The sequence below is a fragment of the Sipha flava genome, unplaced genomic scaffold, assembly GCF_003268045.1.
Source record: "Sipha flava isolate LNK unplaced genomic scaffold, YSA_version1 252_pilon_pilon, whole genome shotgun sequence".
Classification (NCBI taxonomy): Eukaryota; Metazoa; Arthropoda; class Insecta; order Hemiptera; family Aphididae; genus Sipha; species Sipha flava.
The window spans coordinates 711627-737118 of NW_020272904.1; the positions used below are offsets into that span (position 1 = coordinate 711627).

General features: G+C 27.1%; 1 protein-coding gene across 2 annotated transcripts in view; it reads right to left on the minus strand.

Annotated features, from left to right (window-relative positions):
* Window positions 1-25492, minus strand: part of LOC112684621 — a 73545-nt gene that overhangs the window by 40137 nt on the left and 7916 nt on the right. For both annotated transcript variants that reach the window (XM_025556234.1, XM_025556233.1), the window contains exons 2-4: window positions 12004-12231; window positions 8348-8451; window positions 7443-7922 (exon numbers count right to left, since the gene is read on the minus strand). In XM_025556234.1, coding sequence (XP_025412019.1) covers window positions 7443-7922; window positions 8348-8451; window positions 12004-12218 — 799 coding nt within the window. In that variant the 5' untranslated portion in view covers window positions 12219-12231. The remainder of the gene's footprint in view (window positions 1-7442; window positions 7923-8347; window positions 8452-12003; window positions 12232-25492) is intronic.

Here is a 25492-nt window from a genome sequence, read left to right on the forward strand (position 1 = left end):
ATATAATTTGCGCCACATTCAAAAAGGTATGTATGTTAATTACCACTAAAATTTGTTAAAAATGGTTCATCTAATTAAATGGGTATTTTGATTAATAATTGAAAATGACATCGCGGTAGATGTGTAAAAGTCGCCTCAATCCGATAAATACTGTGAGTTAAAAAACGTATAAATTTGTTTTGGTATATCAAAATTGCAATGGATATTGGAAGTTTAATCAAAAGAATGAAAGAAAAAAATTTATTAATTTTTGAAGGTTATATCTACAGTAAAGTTCATCAGGTAAATAATGGTACAGTTCGATGGCGCTGTACTAATACAAATTGGCCCGCAAAAGTGTATACTTCTTTAAAATATATTGCCGTGGTAAATGAGAAAATTAATGAACATAATGAACATGACCAACTTAATGTAGAACGAAAATTGTATTCTAATAAGTGCAAAAGAAAATCCCAAGAAGATTAGAATATAAAACAAAGCAAAATGTTGCAGTAACTATTAATGATGTAAAACTTGTTCGCCGAAATATGTATAACTCACTAGAAAATTGCAACCTATAATACCAACAACGATTGATGAATTACAAGAAACAGTTAATTCTTTAAACTTCAAAACTGACAATAACGAGTAATTTTTATTGATCAACGATGTGGATTTACATTTAATGATATTTTCATGTAATACAAATTTAATAATACTATGTGAAGCTGATATTGTTTGTATTAATAGAACTTTCGAATACTGTCCTAAGTTCTTTACTGAATTGTTTTCTTCACATGGCCTGTGTATTAACCATCATATAACTCTTTTATTTGCATTACTTCCGGACAAAAAAAACATTAACTTACATTAATTTATTTCAACAAATCGTTAATCTGTGTAATTAACGTGAATTCCGTTTATAATGGATTTTGAAGAAGCGTTGAGAAAAGTGTGGGACAATGTAAAGGTATTTGACTATAGGTTTCTTTAACTCAATCTTGGTATAAAAAAATACAAGAACACGGATACCCAATATTTATTAAGGCACTAAAACAGAAGAAAGTAAGTGACTAAATCACAGTTTTGGATTAGAATTTTTATCGCCAAATGAAGAAAGTAAACTTTCATAGAATATTTTATGACATCAATTCCTAATGACTTAAAATTTCATGCATAAGCTGAATTTTTATTTGATACATATATTAAGCGAAGAATCTGAATTTCTACCGAAAATATGGGTTACTAATATTGCATCATTAGCTCTAATCACAAATTTATGTGAATCATGTCACTCACGATTTAATTCAGAATTTTATCATTCACATCCTTCTATTTTTAACTTATTATTGTTAATAAAATAATTCCAAACTGAAACCATAATAAAAATCAGAAGCATTCACTGCAAAAAGCGAAATATCATATGCAATAAAAAACGATTAGAAACTTTTAAAAAGCTACAAGACTATAGACAAAATAAAATTGAAAGGTAAACATTAATTTAATCATTAAGTTACAAATATAAAATTAAACATTATAAAAAATAATAATACAATCATATTAAATCTATTTTAAAAATACCATATTTTGTTTACAGAATAATATGCATTATGTAAGCAAAATATGTTATACATTTGTTTTTTTTTTTTTAAATATCTACGCATTAAATAAAAACAGTTGATTGCCATTTTATTTTCTATTTTATTATATATGTAACATTAACTACCTGTAGGTGGGGAAAATTACACGTGCTATTGATGGCGTATATTACCGTTGCCCGATTTTAACTATTTTCAACTTAAATTAATGATTTTAATAATAAATAATAGAAAATAGAATTGAAATTTTTTTAAATATAACACAAAAAAAGATAGTTCTATATTTTTTACGACAAATGTATACCGACGAAAATAACACACATGTAAATAACTTTAATTGTATGTGTTTAATAGAATGAGGGTAAAGGAAAAAACTTCAATAGTATTTATATTTATTCTATTAATTTAGAAAAAATACTTTCCTTGGCTCCTTTGATAACTTATAAATTCTCAGAATCTGTAAGCGGAAAAATGAAAAACAGTAAGAGAGGAAGTGGAATGAAAATGCACTTTAAATAATCGACTATTTTTAACCTATCATTGTTGATATTTAGTAAGATAATTGTATAACCTAGTTATGTTTTGCCTTTATTTTAACGCAATATATGTGTAACTACGATCTCGTTCAAGATTATAATACTAAGCATAGCACTGGGTACTGTCGAGCACTGAAGCAAGTGAGTGGAATTAATATGCACATGCACATCAACGAAAACCCCGACCGTTTTATTTGTAAATTGGTAAGATCGACAATAATGTGTTATAGTACAAGTTAAATGTAACTAAAATAAAAATAAAATAAAATAAAGAAATATAAAATAAAATGGCAATAAAATGGCTAACCACTCTGGACATTAGAATCTAAGGCTATACAAATAGTATTCCGACTCACCATCCAATCATTCATTTATATGAATGATTCGATTCACATGTGTCTGCGGAACCTCTGAACTACTCTCGGCGAGTACAGTTCTAGAACCGTAGTGGTCCATATAAATGATTATGTTAAACCAGTGTTTCCCAAAGTGGGCGATATCGCCCCCTTTGGGAGCAATAGAGCTATCCATGGAGGTAATAGAAGTTACAAGCTTAATTGGAGGACATTTCATTACAAAAAGGGGGCGGTGACAGTTTCATCTGTCGTGATCCAAATTAACTGAATTGTGTATATTGTATTTTTAAATTAATCGTTCGTCGTCTATCGAAATTCGTCGATAATCTGTCGTTATTGCGATAACAGAAATAACATACGTGATCTAAATTATCTGAATTATTTTTGTACTTAGTACACTCGCGAATGCCGATCTTAAGTGGGCTATACGTGTGTAGTTAAAACTGGATGATTCTACCGTACAGTTTTATCTGTACAGGTAAGTCTTACGTGTGTAGGCTAATACGACATAGTATTTAGAATTGTGCAATTGATCGGAAATAAATTGAAAGTACCAATTGATAAAACTGCAATATTTAAACTGGTTAGGCAAATTGTACACTGTACAGTTTAAATTTCATTACAGCCACATGGAAAAGTCAATTCGTAATTTTAAAAACTGAATAACTACGCATTGTATACTATTATTTATTATCCCCGCCATTTAAATTATGGTAACAAAAATACGTGAGTGGACGAAAGAATTGATTGAAAATGTATCGTTCCGAACCGTATCTATGGAAAGTCAAGCAAAAAGATTATCATGATCGAAGCAAAAAAGATGCTGCTTATGCAAAATTAACCTAAGTAAAGAAAAAAGGTGCAAATAAGTATCTTCATTCATCCTCAAGTAATTAATAAAATCTTTTAGAGTAATTCTCAATTCGTTAATCAAATTTGTATATGAATATTCACTTTTTTTTAACAACCATTGTTTACGTTACGGTTTTTACGTCTTTTATTTTTTAAAACATACATTAATCCTAGAATCGCGAGAGCGTCATCTATCTTCGCCATGTTAATCGATTATAACTCCATGATTTATTCTAATTATACAGTAAAATTACTCAATTTTAACTGAAGGTGTGTATGTTGAAGTGTAAACGATTTATATGTACAGATAAAACTGTACAGTCGAATCGTACAGTCTTAACTACACTTATGTAGCCCGCTTTATTCGTTGTCGTTTTTATAATAATTTTCGTTAATTTGTTGTATATTATTTTATTTAAATTTTAAACGTTTTCACATCATGGCTGAATCGAAGAAAAAATGTAGGAAGTATAATATTGAATATTTGAAGTACGGTTTTATTCAATCGCCTACAAATATAACATTACCAATGTGTCTCATGTGCCGAAAAGTATTTTCAAATAAAGCTATGAAACCGTCGAGACTGCAAGAACATTTAACAAAGGTTCATGCTAATAAAAAAAAATAAGGATTTATTTTATTTTTAAATACTTGAAAAGAAATTTTTGAAAGAGCCGACATTGGTCAATATGTTTTTAATAACATTGAAATAAGATGATGACGGATTGCGAGCTTCGTACAGCATTTATCTACTGATTGCCTAATCTGGTAAAGCGCATACTATTGGCGAAGAATTTATTTTACCAGCTATAAACGAGGTAATAAACACAGTGTTGCATAAACCAGCTTTTGATATTATTAAAAAAATTCCTCTGAGCAATAATACAGTGCAAAGTAGAATTGATGAAATGGCACAATCTGTCGAAGAATTATTATGCGAGTTTTTAAAAGCCACCAAATTTTCTATACAGCTTGATGAATCGAATTTACCAGGTCACAAAGCCTTATTAGCTTACGTACGATTTGTAAAAGAAGAAAAGATTTGCCAAGAATTATTATTGCTAAAAATTAGATGACTGACACTAAAGGAGAATCAATATATCACACATTGGAAGAGTTTTTTAAAGAAAAAAAATTCCTATGTGTAATATATTATCAGTTGCGACCGATGGTGCTCCAGCAATGGTAGGGTGCCATCGAGGTTTTATTGCATATTTGAAAAAAAACTGTACCAAATGTACTCGCTGTACATTGTGTCATTCATCGTCAACATTTAGTTGCCAAAAATTTGAGTGAACGCTTACATAAGTCATTACACTATGTAATTTCAGCTATCAATAAAATCAAAAATAATTCATTGAATGATAGATTGTTTGAACAACTTTGTACTGAAAATGATGAAGAATTCAATCAATTATTATTTCACACAGAAGTTCATTGGTTGTCTAAGGGTGTCTGTTTAGACAGATTCTATAAGTTATTTGACTGGGTGCTTGGTATTTAAAAACTAAAACGATATTTTACGAGGCAACTTAATCAAGTATAGAAGTGACATTGCTTTGACTAGCCTGTTTAAAAAATGTAATGAAACAAATTTGCAGCTTCAAGGTGATGATTTGAATTTAATCGAAACAAAAAATATTATTTCTGCATTTTTAATAAAATTTCTTATGTACAAAAAAAATTTAGGACGAAAAGAATTTACACAGTTTCCAAATCTATTAATGGAACAAAAAATGATGAAGATTTAATGACATATTGTCAACACCTGTAAGCACTACATTCCGATTTCAACAAACGATTTGAGGATATTCTTAAAATTGACATACCAAAATGGGTTTCAGATCCATTTTCAAATACAGAAACCATAGATTCTGCAAAATTAGAAGAAGAATTGATAGAAGTAGCTAAAATGAGGAATTCAAATTAAAGTTCAAGGAAGGTTATCAAGTATTCTGGCTACAAAAGCAAATATCTATACTATATCCTGGATTGTGGGCTGTAATACAAATATTTTTGATCGCATTTCCATCATCCTACTTGGTTAAGCGTGGATTTAGTGCAGTAACCAATCTACTCACTAAAAACAGACAACGGTTACAAATAACTAAACGTGGGGACTTAAGAATGTTGATTACGAAAATCGAACCTAATATCAACGAACTTCTAGCAAAACAACAACCACATCCATCTTATTAAGATATTTTTTTTCATTTATACTCATACATTATATATATATATATTTATAATCGATAGATTTCAATTTTCATTGCATACTTTTGTAACAATATTTTTTTTAAGGAGGCATCTGTCGGATTTTTTTTTTTTTTTTTGGAAGTGGGCAGTAGAGATAAAAAAATTGGGAAACACTGCGTTAAACGAACATTATTGTATTCGTAAAACATACTAAAGAATAGCATGTATTATTAGATGAGGATGCTAAACTAATCGTCGGCTTGAAAGATTCACTCGTTAATTAATAATAAAAATAATTATATAATTAGGTATATTACATCTATTAAAATATATAACATATTTCCTTACAGAATAATATATAATTATTTTGTAAATAAAATACGGTTTACGTTTCTTTTTTAAGTGCAGATAAATGTTATTTTATGTAATTTTAATCATTATAATATATTAATTTTATTTTATATTTATTTTTATAGTCCGAGAAGTATGTTATCATTTATAGGTTATTAATGTAATTATAAATTATAACACAATTAAAATTAAAATTTGTAAATTTGTTACAAAATAATAAAAATAATTGTAAACATTAACTAACACAAAATAGTTTTTGTACCTATATAAATCAATATATCTATTATATAAAATATATGTTAACATTTAAATAAATTCCTTATAATATAATTTGATAGAATTGAAGTGATTAAACATATAGACATGCGGCACAAATTACATTATGAAAAGATACGATGTGGAGCAAATTACCATCGCCCAATAAATTATTATTTGAATAATAGTAATAATAATAATAATAATAATAATAATAAGTTAAATTCAAAGTTAAGAAAATCTTTGATATTTTAATTTAAATTATCAAATATTTTTAAAATTAGTTGTAAGCTGTTTAATGGATTAATTTTATTATTATTAAGACTACCTATGGCTAAAATTACATATGATGTGTAAGATGTTCTATGATACATCAATCTTTCTAACCTATGCAATATGAAATTTGCTAATGTCATAAAAAAATTATGAGAATAAAATCATCGCTTTAGTTGAAATGTTTCAGGAGCCTAATTAAATACCTTATTATTTAAATAATAAATTGAGAAATAATGTTTTCAATAATTTGAAAATATATCCTAATTTAATCACTTAAGACTTTTATTATTTTTTCGTTTATTCTAGAGAATTTAGATCCATTACCCCATAAAATGTTGATTAATCCACGAATAAAAAATAAAATACTAAGTCACTATAACAGGTTATCAGTATTCAAATGTTACATTTAAGATATATATTTATTCCATACACATGCATAGCGCAATCTATCGGTCAAGACATAGAACAACTAATGTACTACCTAATGGTAATTTATATTTTTTTATTTTATCAAGAGCAATTAAAACTATAAAATGTTTTATTATGAATGCATTTTAAATGAAGAATAAATTCGGTATACTTATAAACATGTAAATATGTTAATCAAATTGATTGATAACTTTGTATATATTTATCACAATTTATATTAAGTTGCCTATTAATAACGCCTTATTGAACAAATTGATTATAAATTAATATCATAAATTAATTAAATTTATTTCAAAAATTGTATTCAGTGTTAACAATAAGTACGGATTTAATAAGTGATGAAAATAAATAATTTATCACGGGCAATATGTAAAGGTAATCAAATGTTTTAAAGTTTGTCGATGAATATAATATATTTTAATATTGAATTATAATAGTTTTGTAGAGCTTTTGGCTATATGGACATGAATAGTTCTAATCTAGTCGACGCATAATACGATAAAATGTATCAATATTTTTTTCAACTTTCTATTCAAATAATTATCAAATATCGTACTATGAACGCGAAGTTACGTTCGATATTCGCTAACAAGTGAATATGTAACGAGACTTACCGGGTGGAATATGTTTGAGATCCTCTTGTATCCTGGACGGACATTCGGTCAAAACGGGGATCATCGCGTGTTCTTTGCGGTCGTTCTCGGACGCGGCGCCGTTACCACTGCCACCGGGCTGTTCGACATTGTCGGATGACGACAGCTGCGAAGCGGTGGCCGCCGCTGACGTCGTCTCGAAGACCACGGGTCGTAAATCTATGACTCGACCACAAGTGTCCACAAGGTGGACGGTGATGTTGGCCGTAGATTGACGAATCGCTGTTTGGTTATCGGTGGCCGTTACCACGTCGAGCTCGACACCGACCGGCGATCCACCGTCGTGCGCGGTGACGGCCGTGGTCGACTGCAAAGGCATTGGTCCACGGCCGCTGGTCTTGATACCGCTGTTCCGCTGGGGCCATGACACGCTACCCCGTGGCATACTGCTGTAAGCCCGCAGTTCGGGAGATCCTCTGACGGCCGACCACGGAGACGAATCTGTTGGCAGAATCACACATTACGCGCTACGCACACGGACAGAAAGAGTCGACTAAGGATAAAACGAAAAAATAAAAGTTGTGGCACTACGTAGGTTGCGACACACGCTGGCGGAACGACGGCGACGTTTGCCTGTAGGAGGCGGTGTTACGACGATCCATTAGGATCAACGGACTTTGGTGGGCAGACTCGTTCACCAAGAATATATATATATATATATGTATAAACATATAAATATGTTTAAGTTGTGAACGAAATAAATGGAAATAAATCATAAAGAGGAGGTGGTAGCCAACGAATTTACAATTGTTTTCGAGTCATATACAAGGTGTGTGTGGATGTGTTTCACAATGAATGTGAAATACTAAAATCGTAAATCGTAAACAATACGATTTATAATACTATTATACTCGTTACCAACGTACCTTTGAACGTCAAAGATCTGCCAAGTTTCGTTTCGTTTTTCGGGAACTTCATATTTTCTGTCGTCAAAAAATCAACGAACCATTCTTTTGCCGGCTCCAGTGACCTAGAAAAATAATATTTTTAAACTATGTTATACTTATTACATGCCGAAATATATAGAATCACGTACTGAGAATAAATTATATTAAAACATTAATTCAAGACGTAAATCTACCATTGTTGGAGGTTGTAACTTTACGTTATGAGATTCATTTTACTTTTCATAACGTTCTTTTGAAAAAAAACGAGTACACGATTTTGTAGTATAATAATTAGATAATTTATACCAATATATAAATAATTTTTGAGTTATAAGATAGTAACATCATAGTACTTACATAAAATTATTAATTGGTCTTGTATATATAATGTAAGTACGTACATACATTACTACGTTATATTATGTAAAAACGTTGTTAAACATCTAATCGTTTTTTTTAGATATTCTATGCAATGTAAAATAATTTATCAATTTATTTTTAAGTTTTCATTTAAAAATGTTAATAATAATAATTAAACATTTTGTTAGGGGGTGATTTTTTGAAATAAATTTTATTTTTATTTTTACATTTAAAAAAAAAAAATCGAAAAATAATGATAAATAAGCATTTATTTAGATATAACTGGTTTTAAAATATTTTACTACCTAATTAAAAATCTAGTATGTTAAAATATTTGAGACCAAATACAATGTCAACAAAGATAAAAAGTATAGACGCCTTCCAGAAATTAACAGTAAAAACAAATTGTGAGAATAATAAAAATTTAAATGTTAGTTAATTATTTAAAATGGTTTGAAAATTAAAGAGAATATGTTTAGTAAATAACAAATGTTTTATTTTATACCTATGACCCAAAATATAATCGAGCCACGTTTTTACAAACGAGTTATGACACACAAATATAATGTTGCACTCTAGTAATTTAACTATCAATCAATATTAAATCTTGTTTAATTTTAAAAACTAGATCAGTTTAAAGTAACTCTCATATTTTTAATGTTTGCCATTATATTATAAAAAGGTTTTTATAGTCTTTATAGTTTTGACAGATTTAACATTTAAAATATCATAAGTATAAAAAATTAAAATTAAACATTCTGAAAACGACCAATTTCCAGGTATTTGTGATTACTTGCACATTTTTTTTCAAAGAATTTTTAAGTAAATCTATATTAGTATTTATTTTAATTAATTAAGTATTCAGAAAGATAATGTAGACCAAAAATAATTCTTAGTTTTCATTTTATTTTTTATATTTATTTGGTTTCATAAATGTTTTTACTAATATGAATTTTAGTCTTTAAGATGTATAAAATATTATAACTATAAACATAACTTCGAAATGCAAAGCAATTAAAAACTTAAAATATTTGTCTAGTTGATTAAATATGTCAATAATTGTTTAACAACTGTTCAATATAAATACGTCATTATTTTTCATTTGCTCCTTAATAAAACCTATTTACCTGTATTTTAATATCTCTTTAAATGGACATTTTTTGTTCATAGTTTTTGATAACAATTAATTTACTTAACGATATAAAATTACTCAAATGTGTTTAATCATTGTACATTTCGTTTAGTCAGTGATTTATCAGATGGATCTTTGTATTATTTGTACATTAATTGTTGCAGGCTTACTTCGGCATTTGCATCGCGTAGGCTTATTTTTATATTATTCTTTGCGTTTGGCATTAAATACGCGGGTTAAATTATTGTTGTCCTAATAATATGCTTAAATACTATTTATATTTAAATATATTTTTACATGTATTTTAAATAATATGAATATTCAAGTACTATAAAACGATGAGATACACTATGCATATTATAATTAAAATTGTATAATAGTAATTTTTAATTTAAAACCTATAAATACATTGTTTTTCCATTTTTATCATTAAGTAACGGTACGATTCAATTTAAATATTGTATACTCGTAATAATAAAATTTTTTATGAAATATAATGTTTGGAATAATGAAACTAAATGTTTATGCATCGTACTAAATTGTGACAGAATTCAAAAAGACGTAGAGGATTTCGTGGAATTTAAAGATAAATATTTAAATTTATAAATAAGTATGTATATATTGAAATTATATTGATGATTCATAAGATTTACGAAAATAATTAACAATTATTTTATAAAATTTTTAATAGATACTAATAATAATTAAGAGAAAATCATTGATTTTCAAGGTTGGGGAATTTCCAAGTCAAGATCCCTTCCTTAAAAAAAAAAGGTTAAAAATTCATCAAGATTTGCTACAAAGGTACAGAGAAAGAGAACATTAATTTACATTATGTAGTTATAAATAACTCTTCATTTGTATTTGTAATATTAATAATAGAATAGTAAAATCATACCTTATATGTATTTTTTTGGAAAAATGTTTAACCTCCTCCGAACAAAAAATTTGAAAATACGTCAACGATTACATAAATATAAATATAATATATAACTAGAACTGGGATTTATATGCAATAAAAAATTGTATAATATGCATTTGATTTACCAAAATATGCATAAATATGCAAAAACAAATTTTTATTATTTCTAAAATTATTATTTGTCATAATTTGTTATTATTACATTTGAATATTAGTTTACACTAATATAGTTTATAAGTCGAACTAATGAAATGCAATACTTCTGTACTGTCTCACAATATACATAAGTACTATATACCTATCATCATCTATCAGGCATGGGCCAGGCCGTTAAAATTTAAATCCAGGCCGAGCTGGTTTTAAAAAATATCATTAAATAAGGCCGGGCCAGGCTTTTATTCTCCAATAACAATTTCGGGCTGAAGCAGGGTATGACAAATATCATTAAGGCTTTAGGCCCGTCTCTCAGCCGGACGTTCATACGCGGCGTTTCTCAACTTACATTATTTAAGGTCATATGAGCCAATCGCAAAAACCCATACGCACCCTCTTCAGTTCAGTGCATATGAACTTAAATAATGTAATTCCAAAACGAGCGGCTGTGAAACCGGCTTTATACGTCAGCAGAAATCTGGACCGAGCCGGGCCTAACATTTTTGACCCGTTCAGACCTCTAATAAGACGTCGTTAAGACCAAGATAAGATAAGATATGTAGTATATTTACGTCGATTCGATAATTAAACGTTCATTAAATAAATACTATTTAAAATTAATAATATAATAAAAACTTGAAAATTTAAGTTTAAAAATTAACAAAATTAACAAGATTCTCAAAAATCTATAAATATGCAATTATATGCATTATGTTCAAAATATGAAATAATATGCAAAAAAAAAAAAGGTTCTATTTAATCGACAACAAGCCAAATCATAGACATACTGACAACCAATCAATTTGGACTTATGGAAAAAATATGCAAATGCATATGAATCCTAACCCTATATATGACTAATAAAATCATTTATATAAAACTTGTCATACAACGTTAATATTTAAACTATATAGTTGTTTACTTTTCAAACATGCTTATATTAATATACAGCAAATTATACAAATAACAGTTATAAGTTTATCTAAATGCCTTGTATAGTTTATGCCGTGTACGAAACGAAGAAAATAGTTTACGTATACGGAAAATATTCAATAATTTGTGACCTACTCGACTTTTTCTTTGTGACATCGAATACATAGCCATTCAGGAGCATTTGCGGCAGTAGAGTATTCTCTGCAAGACATGCATATCCGTTCACGGCAAGCACGGCAGTTAGCACCTCTATTAATAATCCGGCCTAGTTCGGCCCGGCATCGAGCGCAATAGTGCCCAGACCACAAACTGGATTCGCATCGCAATACCTCTAGTTCTCCACTGGTCATATTTTCGTAGTTCCTAAAAAAAAAGCAATAAAATACGTCATGAGATTAAATTTTATTTTATATTTGATACATTGCCTTGTGATTATAATTTCTATGTAGAACATATGGGTATTTAAGAAGAATAGACATAGATAATTTATTTTAGTGGGAGGGCCTAATTATATCTTGTGAATCCTCTATTCATTTGTATTTAAGCAAAATGGAAATATGCGAAATCTTACCAATATTTATTTTGTAAGATTTATAATAGGAAACGAAAAAAATAATGAGCAAACAATAGTACCAATTAGTTATTATAGACAAATTTCTGTTATTTTTCATTTCTTAAAAACAACAATTGTTGCAAAATAAATTATTTAAAGTGTATTTACACACGGTGTATACATGCTATGTATATTATATTATATATACAATGTATTACATAGTATGATTTATTTTAAATTCCTCTAATTGTATACCGAAGCTAAGTGATAGATCAGTCACTGACCGACTCTACACTAAACACTAGTTCTCGGAAGGGTGAACATTTAACCAATTTCAGAATTTAGCCATGCACAACGCCATATTTCTGGTAAGATCATTATAGAGTCTTCTAAAATGTATGGTCGAGTTTTAATAGAAATACATTGAAAAATAACATATGTTTTTTACGTTAACACGTCCGAATATTATTTTGTTACGACATTATTATAATTTGTACGACCAACTTAGAATGCACTAAAAATGTATTTAAAAAAAAGAATGTTTAACAATGTTAAAACAAATAATAGAAAAATATTTAGTAGTATTTTAAAAAAAGCTTCCGAATAAATATATTTTATATGAATATTATATATATATAATTATGTGTAAATTAATTCTGCTTTCATCAGGCAAAGAAGTAATAAAAAGCTTTTCGTGAATTTCTTACCGGTTTTATAATTCATTTCATGACAAACCTATGTCGTCATTAAGGTGTGAAATGTTAATTTAATGTAAGTTCCATAATTTGTTTTACACAATCTTCATACAAGGTATATTTGTATCATACGCAATAGATTATTTTTGTAAACGCATTAATGAAACTCGTATTGGAGTAATATTATCCATGATTTAATTATTAAATGAAAAAGAAAAATAATTTTGAATAGCAGTATTTATTTTTAACTTTATTTAATTTAAGTGGTTTTTGGATATTTATTTTAAAGTTATCAATCACCATATATAAATAATAAACTAGATGGTGCAATGGAAAATTTCGTTCTAGAATTTAGTGACTTTGCTATCGTGAAATTAATCATATTACATATTTAGGTACATCAAAATTACAAATTATAAAATTAGACATAGTCAAACTATAAGAATAAGTATTATAAACTAAAACACTATCATATGGTATTCAGACTTAATTTTATATATTAGCACTTTAATGTTAAATGAAGTTATGATTTAACAAAACAGTGAATAAATATTAAGTAACTGCATAGTATATATTATACAATTTGCTTTCATTTTATAAATGTTCTATAAACATATGGATTTTTATTTTAATATTTTCCATCCATCATGTCTAACCTATATTTTTTTTCTGTATCATCAATCATAACTAAGACTAAGAATTACAGTTACAAACCAGTTTTTCTTTGATGTTATAAACAAATATATATAGGTATATGAGGTGTTATACATTTTACTTCAAATATTCAGCGTTTACTAGTTGGGTTCCGAAGACCCTTATTTAGTCTAGTTAAGTCCCAGTGTTTTTTTCAGGTAGTACACTAGTTGAGTTCCATGATTTTACAAGTAACTACTGTGATTGGGTCTATACAAAAAAAAAAATTTGTCCATACAAAAAAACATTTTTCTTCTAATTTTTGCAGACTAGACACTGTCAGTTACCTATGGGAGTTGGTAAATTGGGTCCTAAATAACATTGTCTAGGAAAACTGAGTCCCGGGAAAATAAAGGTAGTAGGTAAGTTGGGTCCCGAGGAAGAAAAAAGGTAGTAGGTAAGTCCAAGGTAAACAATTTTTTTTTAAATATCTAATAATTTTTATTAGAAGTTAATTTTAATATTATTGTATTTTTATTAAATTTTCGGTAAAAACTTAAAAGATACAAATTTAACAAACTCAAATTGACGTACAGTACGCAATGCACGCTATGAAAAATTTAGTGAAAATGCTCAGATTTCGTACACTCGTGTATGTGCGAAATCATAAAAATCAATATTGGTGTTAACTGATAACTGACACACGATATGCGACAAGCTAATGTACGTATGTGCCTATATACGTATCATAATTAATTAATTTAATTAGACATAATCAAAGTTACAACGTTACGAAGTTATTTGATTACAATGGAATCGATAACCGATAACAACAGTGTGAATTATAATTTGTAAAACGACTACGGACAGGTAGTATAGTTAGTAGATGGGACTCAATTCACCTACTACCTTTTTTTTCCTGGGGACCCAACTTACCTAATATATTTTTTTTCCCGGGACTCAATTTACCGTATTCAAAATGTATACAACATATCGTGTACTCAATTTACCTAGTCCCTTATCTATATCGGTGAAATAAACGCCAAAATGAGATAAGAAAAAAAAGTCGTATCGTACAAAAGCGCCAAAATCGTATCGTACGAAAGCGCAAAAATCGTAAATACCTGTGAGCCTCGGTTAAATAACAGATATTAATTTGGACTGAAATTCCAGATAATGAAGTTATACGAACTACAAATGCAGCTGAATCATATCATCGACATTTAAAAGATCAATTTTATGTGGCTCATTGTTCCGTTCATATGGTAATTGATGTATTATTAAAATTGCAAAGAGAAACATATTTATTTATAAACTCTCCTCGTATCAATAAATTAAAGATATCTAATGAAGAAATAATTGTTCAATGGAAGAAATACCAGTATGGTGAAATAAATCGTACAGAATATGTGAAAAGAGTGGGATTAAAAAATCAACCAATTTATACATTATAATATTATATAATTTTATATTATAACTTATTATCGACATTTTTTTTTTATAAAATAAAAACCGATTTATTAATTTATTATATTTATATTGATTTGCATGTATATTATAATTTATTATTGACATAATAATATTAATTAATATATAATATACATTTTATAAGATATAGCAATTTTTAAATAACTACCTACTTATATAAAATATTAATTTTGGTGTTTATGTCATATGTCGGGTAAAACAGGTATACAATATTATTGGCGCTTATGTCTTACAGATCTTAGCGCAAATGATAGGTCAATTTGTACCTTTGGCGCTTATGTCATACAGCCATCAATATTTTTTAAAGTTTATAATATTTGGTACATAATTATTAATTGACAATTAGAATTACAGTATATGATAAATAAATAAATAAATAAAATGATTACAAAATTAAAATTTTTTATAAAATTGATAACAATTTAAACGATAGAACTTTTACAAACTTAAAACTATTGATTTTTTTAACATTATCAAGTATATCAATATTTGTAAATTACAGGCCTTATTGTTGTAGTGATTAGACCGAACTAGTATGTTATGGTTTTTTTAGTCGGACTAAACTCGTATATTATCGTCTTTATAATCGGACCTAATCAGTTATTTATCTTTATCATAAATATTATCTAGGACCTAACTCGGATACTCCCAAATTACTGAGTTCAAATGTTTTCTTTTATTAAACAATATACAATATAACTGTCATAAAAAAAGTGTAAGCAATAATAATTATTATAACATTCTAATATAACCTGATTTATAATATACAATAAAACATAAGATACAACTGCTATTCAAGAAAAATGCATCATTTAAAAAATTGATGCTCAAGAGGTAACCAAATAATCCAAAATCAAGATTAAAAAGTTATTATAGAGGACCAAAAACATACACACATTTTAAGTAATCGTAAATTAAAACGCATTAAAATAGTAATGTTGATTTCATAACAAATAATAATATCATAATAATCTTTTTTTTTTTTTTTTTTAATTGGATAGTACTTACATGGTTGCAGTATTAAGCCTATATAATAATATATTACATAAATATAATTTATACTATTGTGCGAGCTAATAACGATCGTAGCGACGTAATCTAAAAAATTATTATCAATTAGGGATACCTTATACTGCCACGAACATTATTTTTATAAGCCCTTAAAAATACGCTGTAATAAGTCACTCAGATAGCAGATTTCCGACGTCTGCAATAGGCAAAAAGTTCATAAAAGAAATGTATACTTTAATTGTAAGTAAAAAAAAAATAATAATTTGAGAACCTTTAAATCACTTTAGAATTAACAGAATTTTAATTTAATATAGTATGAATCACCTCATTTTATACACTAATACTAAAACAATATCGTAATTAGTCAAATAAAATCTTAAAACCTGCTTAAAACATATTTAGAGAAAAAATAAATTAAATATTAAAAAATGAGTGAAGTTGTAAAAGATTGTTAAAAAGGTTTTGATAAAAAAAAAAAAAAAAAAAAAAAAAAACATAGATACAAATTTAACAAATCTAAAATATAAGTATTAAAAAGACAAATGCATTATTATAAACAGTTGAAAAATATTTAAATTTAATTCTAGCACTAAAATATACTAATTCGTTTGGATACATTGAAAGTGATCCGACTACTATTGTAAATCAAGATTACCAATAAAAATACTTCCTATTAAAATGAACAATACATAAAGCGTTGAAAACTATTATAACTAAACGTAATTTCTTCCAAACAGATCATTTTTATATAAAATATTGAAAACTGTTTAGTAATATTTTCTTAAAGAAAAGTAGAAATATCATGAAGTTTTTCTAATGCATTTATAAGTTGATACACACAGCAGCAGAGTTCTGTTCGACGAACATAGGTAATAAGGTAATAACATCAATAAATTGCCGTCGGTTCAAACAGAAAAGGTAACAACACTAATATAAAATTATGAATCTAATAATTTTACACAAAAATGAAAATAATATTAGAATTATTAATTATAGTATAATTATAATAAAATTGCTTAAGTCTTCGCAGGGAGTGGGTGTTAACGGTCGATAGAAATGTAAGGAATAAAAATTAAATTAAAATTATTAACTGTATTAATGGTGATAAAAATAATAACAATAACCATGTAATATAACTATAACTACCAACTACTATTATTATTATTATTATTATTTGAACGTTACTGGTGGTGTGCTGGATTGGTCGGTGTTCTGAGTACACACGTACACATGCACGCGTGTGTGTACACAAGCGAAATAAACAATGGATGACTGTGATGATATAGGAACCGGTACGACTCGTATCAGCAACTCCTTGCGTTCACTGTGCCGTTTATTAAGCCGAAGACGAATGAAGCATTTGCGACGAGGAGAACGAAGAGAAGTCAACGGGGCAACGACCAACACACACTAATACTGAATACGGCGAGTCTTTCAACTCACGTACGCACAGACACGTAGTTGTTTATTCACACACGCAATCGATTACTACTGTCTACTGCAGTTGATAACAATAAAATTAATAATAAGAATAATGATTAATATTATATTATTATATCATACTAACAATTCATTATATCCACATGAAGTAGAACTGTTTCCGTTCAGGAAACATATCAGTTTTTGGTCGCTGCGAGTATTATTTTACAAATTTAAACGTATGCATTTAATATACCTATTATTATAGAAGAAAATATCATCCGATAATCGTACATTTTTAGTACAACCTTATATAATACAACCAAAATAATTGTTAACGAACTTGGAGTTAACATACCACGTAAATTACATGATCAATATTTCAATATCTACATTAAAAATAAAAAAATTTATTTACGAAAATGTTCTTTTTAATAGACAACAAAAACAAACATTATTACGATGGATTAACATCACATTTTTATTCAGAAGACTAGTTAAACATTAGTAGTAAGATTAAATATATAAAATTAACCCTTTTCTTAATGATTACCTAAATAATTTATTAATATAATAATTATAAAAAAAAACTATTCAATGAACCCGCAGTTTGTACTTTTAGTATTACATCACTGACATTGATCTTATGGTTAAAAATAACAGTAAACAAAATTAAAAAATATGTATAATTTATAATCTATATTATTTTCGATTCTGTGAAAAAAAGCTATCTATGTATATACCTATGTAGATAATAATAAAACAAATATTAGACGAGAATTTTAGACTCACACATATGCCTAAACCCTCGTTTGAAAAATAATAAACTATTTAACTATTTCAATGTAATATTAGGAACAAATGTCTGGGAAAATGTTAAGGAATTTAGATATTTTAATCTATATAATATAAAAAAAAGTATGTAAAATAATTTTTATTTACAAAAATTATTGAGATCTTCTATTTTAGTAAGTAATTTGTATACTCATAAAATTTTAAAAAAACCATGAATTTCATATGGGTTTTGTAATGCTACTATTTAGAAAAACTTATTCTAAAAATTCAGATTTTAATTCAACATTAATCACAGAAAAATGCCATATTTATTAGATACATATTATTTATAATTATTTATCATTTCTGTACATATATGTATGCATTTATGCAGGTGTGTGTGTTCGTGAATAGTGAAAACCTGTTTTTTTCAATGCTCAAGTCCAAGTACAATTTACGCAATAACAAGAAGTCAACTTAACCTGGTCAAGTGTAAATAAAGAATTTAATCTAATATTCAAACCAAAAGAAAGTGTACAACAATTGAGGTAAGACTTTTTAATCTAAAACAATATATTTGTATAATTTGGGTACCTACATGTATGTGTAGGTATACTAAAATTGTACACGTAACAAACAATTTTAAAAGGAAAATTTTCATGATTATAATTATCAATATGTATTAAACAATTAATGTATATTAGTCATAGAAAAAAAGATTTTACTTTATTTAAAACGATAATTAAAATAAGTAGGTATCTTAAGTACTCGTAAATGTATTATTAAAAATAAAAAAATTAACACTTATTATTATTTCGTCATTATTCTTCACATATACTTATCCCTTAGTCAATATACGCCAAAACACATTTAGACAATTAAAAGCAAGTGATAAAGTGATAAATATATTTATGTTTTGAAATTATAAAATATAATTTCAATTTAAATTTTCTTTTTTTTATAAAAGCGACTGTATATTTTTTCCGTTTTTAACTACGAGAACATACATTAAAAGTTACAAAATAATTTTACTAATTATAAAACTATAGGTACCTGCTTAACAAGATAGCATTTTAATAATTTAATTTTAAAAATTTGACATCTAAATATAATATATTTTAATATAGTTATATTTAGATACATATTTTGTTGATTATGTTTGAATTTTCATCAGGATGACCCTATATGAAATAATGGACTTAAATTTAATTCAAACCTGTACCTTTATTTGGGTATATAAGCATATTATGATATTATGAAACTAAACATACTGTTATTTGTATCAATATCGTTATTAAAATATCATGGTAATTAATAATCTGTGTACTTACAAATTATAATATTAAAAATAAATAAAAATAAAAATTAGGAATAAAATGAATGTTTCTCATCAATTTTAATTTTTTAAATAATTAAATAACTTAATATCAATAATTTTATGATATAAAATAAAAAATTAGTTAATTATAAAATCACAGTAAACTCAAAACATATTTTCATCAAAATAACCTACCGATTTAATTCATTGAAGCGAAACTAAAAATGTAAAACTAAAGGTTTAATATTATTTAAAATGGTACATCAAGTATCAAGTATAATTTATTTACGATATATTTAAAATAATTATAATACAATATATAAAATATACATACATTAAGTTTAAGAAATAAAAAAACAATACAAATATTTTTATAATTAGTAGTACATACCACTCTAATTAAATATATTCTCACGCTATTTATGATATAAAAACCTAAATGTATTTTATTTTAAAAATTCTAAGTACTATTTATATTCCATCAAAATTTAAAGAAATTAAGATATATTTATAAATTTTTGAAAGCTAAAATTAAAGTACAATATTTATTATTTTGTCAACCACGTTTCCTTAAATTATACGTACTATCTAAATTCTAAAGCATTAAGTTTTTTTTTATGAGTATCTATTAACCATAGTACCACACATAATAAAATTATAGAAAACAATGTATTTTCCAATTTTGTTGATTTACGACGACAATGATTCATATTTAAAATTGAAGAAAATGGAGTTTTGTGGCTACATTACTGCAGCAATAAAATTACAACGTCAAGTAAATAGATAACTAATGGTTAGCATAAATAATAAAATATAAAATTAGGTTTTTTAAAAATGTATTTTGTTTATTATGGTAATATTAGTATTCTAGGCTAGTAATTAAATTAATTATAAGCATTAATAATATATGATTCCTAATGTAAAAAGGGCAGAGGCCCTATATAATAAAAATAAATTACTTATTTTTGTTAAAAATTAAAAATCTAAATTATTTTATTATTGAGATAAGTGCTGGAACATATATAATAATTTAACAATATAACTCTAAATCACGTAGGTATTATTTAGCGGTATAGAATTTGTCGGTTTTCAGCAGCTGATTTTTTTAGTTATTATTATTTAATTTTTTTTTTCTACAGTAAACAATAATCAAAATATGTAGGTATTCCAATTTAAATTGTACTTTCTTTTATTCGAAATTATATCATTAGGGTCATTTTAGTCACGAATCCATGAGTCAACGACTAACATAACGTTAGACCGTTTAAGTTGACTGTCACCACTATGGCAAAACAAACCTATACTTAAACACGGGATTTTATAGTCCAATGTCAATTTATAAGAGTAGCGAATACAGAAGAGAAAGATAGACCGGTTTCAATATCACGTTGACCACGAACAGTAGACCGCAACAGTTAATATACGCGTATATGCTCGTACCAGGTATTCTGTAAACCCAAATGTTAATCAACACCGTTCGGCGATAATATAATATAGTTTGTAGTAGCATTCGTACACACGTAGTAGACACATTGTATAAGTATACCTTTACGATACTATACTATACTGTACGTGCACGCGTAACAATGCCACAAGTTAAATTAATCGTAACGTATAAGCACACAAGACTAACGCGCGTTAGAACGTAAGAAAAAACCGAAATGTTACAACTCACACGGCCTTCGCTATGAAAACCGCAAAAAGTAGTACGCCCGTCTGTTGCGTGTACATTTTTTAAAAATCAAATCGAACCACCACTACTGAATACAGCGGCCACGAATCGTATACCATTTTTTATACCGTACCTAATGAACGTATATATAAGTATATGTACCATTTTGGTTTTTTTTTTTTTTTGTTCGAATTTTTGCTGCAAAGGAATTTATTGCCGAGACCAGTTCTGAAATCGATACGATCTTATAAATATTACGGTGCGGAACGAACACGCGCGGGCTGCGTACACGTATTGTCCGTGCGGCGTAATTACCGATAAACGGATAGGTGTCGTGGCACGCGAATAACCTGCGCTCGCAAATCACCTTGGTTGTTTATGACACAATTCGATAATATACACCGGACTGCACATTACACTTTATAAACGTAACGTTATAACATGCAACGTACAAAAGATCTGCGGCATAAATACTTATGCACGAGACACGGTTGTCCTTGATTTTTGCGAGTCGGCAGAAAATAGGTTTTGCAAACTAGTGAACACCGTATCACCATATTACCTCTATTATATGGATGAGTATAACACACACCGTGACGTGTGAATAGGTGGATGACACTCAAAGAACCAAGCGGATACGAGATAAAAAAATTAAAAAAAACCCAGAGAGGAAAAAAAACAACAACAAACGACCAGGATACGATCAATCGGCGTAGATTATTCCAATCACGGACGAATAAGGAATCTAGTTGCAGTCTCTGTACGATAATAGACTACCGCCTGGATGGATCGTGAGCGTGCGACTGCCGCTGAAGCGTGTGCGTTGCGTCACCGCGTAATACCGGGAACAATTAAAACCGGAACAAAATGACACTCGAACAGTTTACGCGGTACATACATGTAAAGATCAGATAGTAGCCGTATAAGTACACAAATAACGATTTATAGGAAAATAATAATACATACATTTATATTTATTTTTGTTTTTTTGCACGCGTTAATTAAGCTAATGCGTTTACCGCAAATTATCCATCGCAGCTTCTTGTAACATAAGATTACCAAAACACTCGAACATAATGTACCGGAGATGTTTAAAAATTAGGTCGTCAACTCGAGTAATATTTCTAACGCTCACGATTAAACTTTCAGGCTATCATCTTATAACTAATGTTTTATTTGAGCAACTTGATTTTTGGACAGTTTAAGTATATAAAACCTATTAACAAGGAAAATTTCTACCTCTACCTTACTTTTTTTAATTATAGTAAATTAACATTAATATTTTGACAAATTGGTCAAGGTTAGGTTACGTAACGTACGGGATAGCTAATAATATGATTAAAACGAGAATCTCCATAAAATGGTCTTCCTATTGGGTGTACATTATCATGACACATCACTAAACCTGTAATCCTGAACTGATGAGTCAAACACTATCGTCAACGAAAAATGGCGATATTGTCTAATTTGATGAATATTGTGTCGTGCATCAAAAAATTTCTTCAACAGAAAAAAACCAGCGCGTATTTCGTATTACGAATAACTGTCATTTAGAATCGTTAAACGTCTGTTGTTTATTTTACTACGGTCACGATAAAACAAAAAATAAAAATATACTAAACAATACACTCAGTTGATATGTAACGAACGATATGAATGATGACGACAGTATTTTATTTTTAAAATAAAAAACGATTGTTTTGACGTTATTATACGAATACGAATGACCACTATATTATTCTTCCGTTATTTTTGTTTGTTGAGTTTGTAATTCGCTGAAATATTATAACAACTACATTTCATTATATCATAACGTAGTATGGATTACTATACTGGCGTTTTCCGGAACATCTATTTCGTTTATGGGGTAAATGTTCTACACATTGGTTTTAATCGAGGTATTATTAAATGTTTTACAATTTACAGCCTTGGGTTTCAAATGATTTACAATATTTATAATTTTATTTATTATAACATCCAAAGATTATTTGCTTTTTTAATATCAATACTTATACATTTGTATAATATATTTCTACCGTTGATTGCAAGGCATCTAAATAATACTTTCGAGGTAACTATATAAGTTAAATAAAATACAAAGTTTAAAAATTTGTACCAACACTATAGTCAATTAATATGTATCAATTAATATTTTATAATATACTTAATATGATATTATTTCATGACGATGTATAAATAACTAATGAATGTTTAATAGGTATTTCATATACACACATATGATATTTTACATAGAGTTTAAACTATATATGCATAAGAAAACAAGTATTTAATAGATGATTTAATAATAGTCAGTTATTAGTATTGCTTTAATCATATTTATTATTAAAATTACAAACTATGGAAGACTTTGTTTTGTTTGTGTTTGGTTTACACGTCACATACATTAAAAAAATTAAGTACAATTGAATACCATTTTTATATGTTGAAAAATGTAGTTCATAGCGATATATTAAAGTTTATACATCTTAAATGAAAAACAATAATAAATAATATTAGACGCTGATATCTGTTTTAGCGACTGGTTTCTATTGCTCAATTGCAAGCTCTTTTATAATTAACATTAACACATACAGAAATTAACGATAATCTTTATACAAGTACATCTGGACAGTCCATTGTATGATGAAATAGTCAATTATAATAAGAACGTGAAAGAAAATATTCTACAGGAGACTTGCAATTTAAATCAGTTTAGGATTAGACAAAATATAGCAATAATGGTATACGAGTATAATATATTTATTTTTCATATTTTAAATTATGAACACAAAACAAATGAGGATTTTTAATATTTTCAACCTTGTATGCTAAATTTCAATGATTTTTCTTCTAAAGTATTTCCAACTTTTTACTACTATCATAAGCAAAGTTTATTGAAATATTTTGAAAAAATTACTTTACTTCCTTTAAATACAATACCAATTTGAGTTCTGAGCATAGTTTTTAGAACACTTAAGCTAACCTATTAACTAATAGTGGATTGAAATGATAAATCAAAAAAATATTTCGACAACAAAATCCATACTTAGCGGTAATTTTACGCTTTAATATCAGCGTTGAAAGGTAGTAAATATAAATATCTTGTAATTTTTAATCACAATTTGTGAACAATATTATTATCAAATTTGATTAATATAATTCTCAACAAAAATGAATCTATGCAAAAGCTTAATTTATAAAATTACTAATAAGGAAATCACACATCATTTGCTTGTATACTCAATTTTGTATATTTAATAATATTAAAATTAATTATTAGCAAATAAATTACAAAATACAATTGGAAAATAGTAAGGATTTTAACTTTTAATAAATAATATTGCGCATGGGTAATTATAATGTGAATACAAATATTAACCATTGCATGGTATATAGTAAATATTTAGATATAATTTTAAACAAAATAGTAATTATAATTTATGAAATTATAGGTACTTGGAAGTGTAACCAATATACAAAATTTGTACTATTTAGATAAATAACTCGTTTACTTAAAAATCATTATTATAATTAATATTTATACTCACTTTCTTATTTTCCCACGATCCTGTATTATTTTATTACACATTTTTTTTTTTTTTAGTATATTTTATACAGTTTCCATTATTTTTATACAATAATGATATACATTTTATAAACTGTTGTTTATTTGAATAATATATTTTGAATCTTATTGAAAGCATTTTCACAAGATTATAAACTCCATATTGTTACGTTTTTAAAAACCGCTCAATATTAAATTAAAACAACAACTAAAGATTTAATAACAATTTTATATATGCTTGTATTATATACATAATATACTTAGGAAAATATTACGTGCAAAACGATTTTAAAAATTGATAATTAAAATATGAGTAAAAAGTTGTAACTAAAATATGTTGAGCTTTGTATATACCATCACATATAATATGAATCAGGCATTTCTTACTATAGGTGTGAGTGTACAACTTGTAAGATACAGTGTTTAAAATTAGTTTTATCAGCATGTGTTATCAATTAACTAATATGTTTTATGGAAAATTTGCCTGAAGCAATTC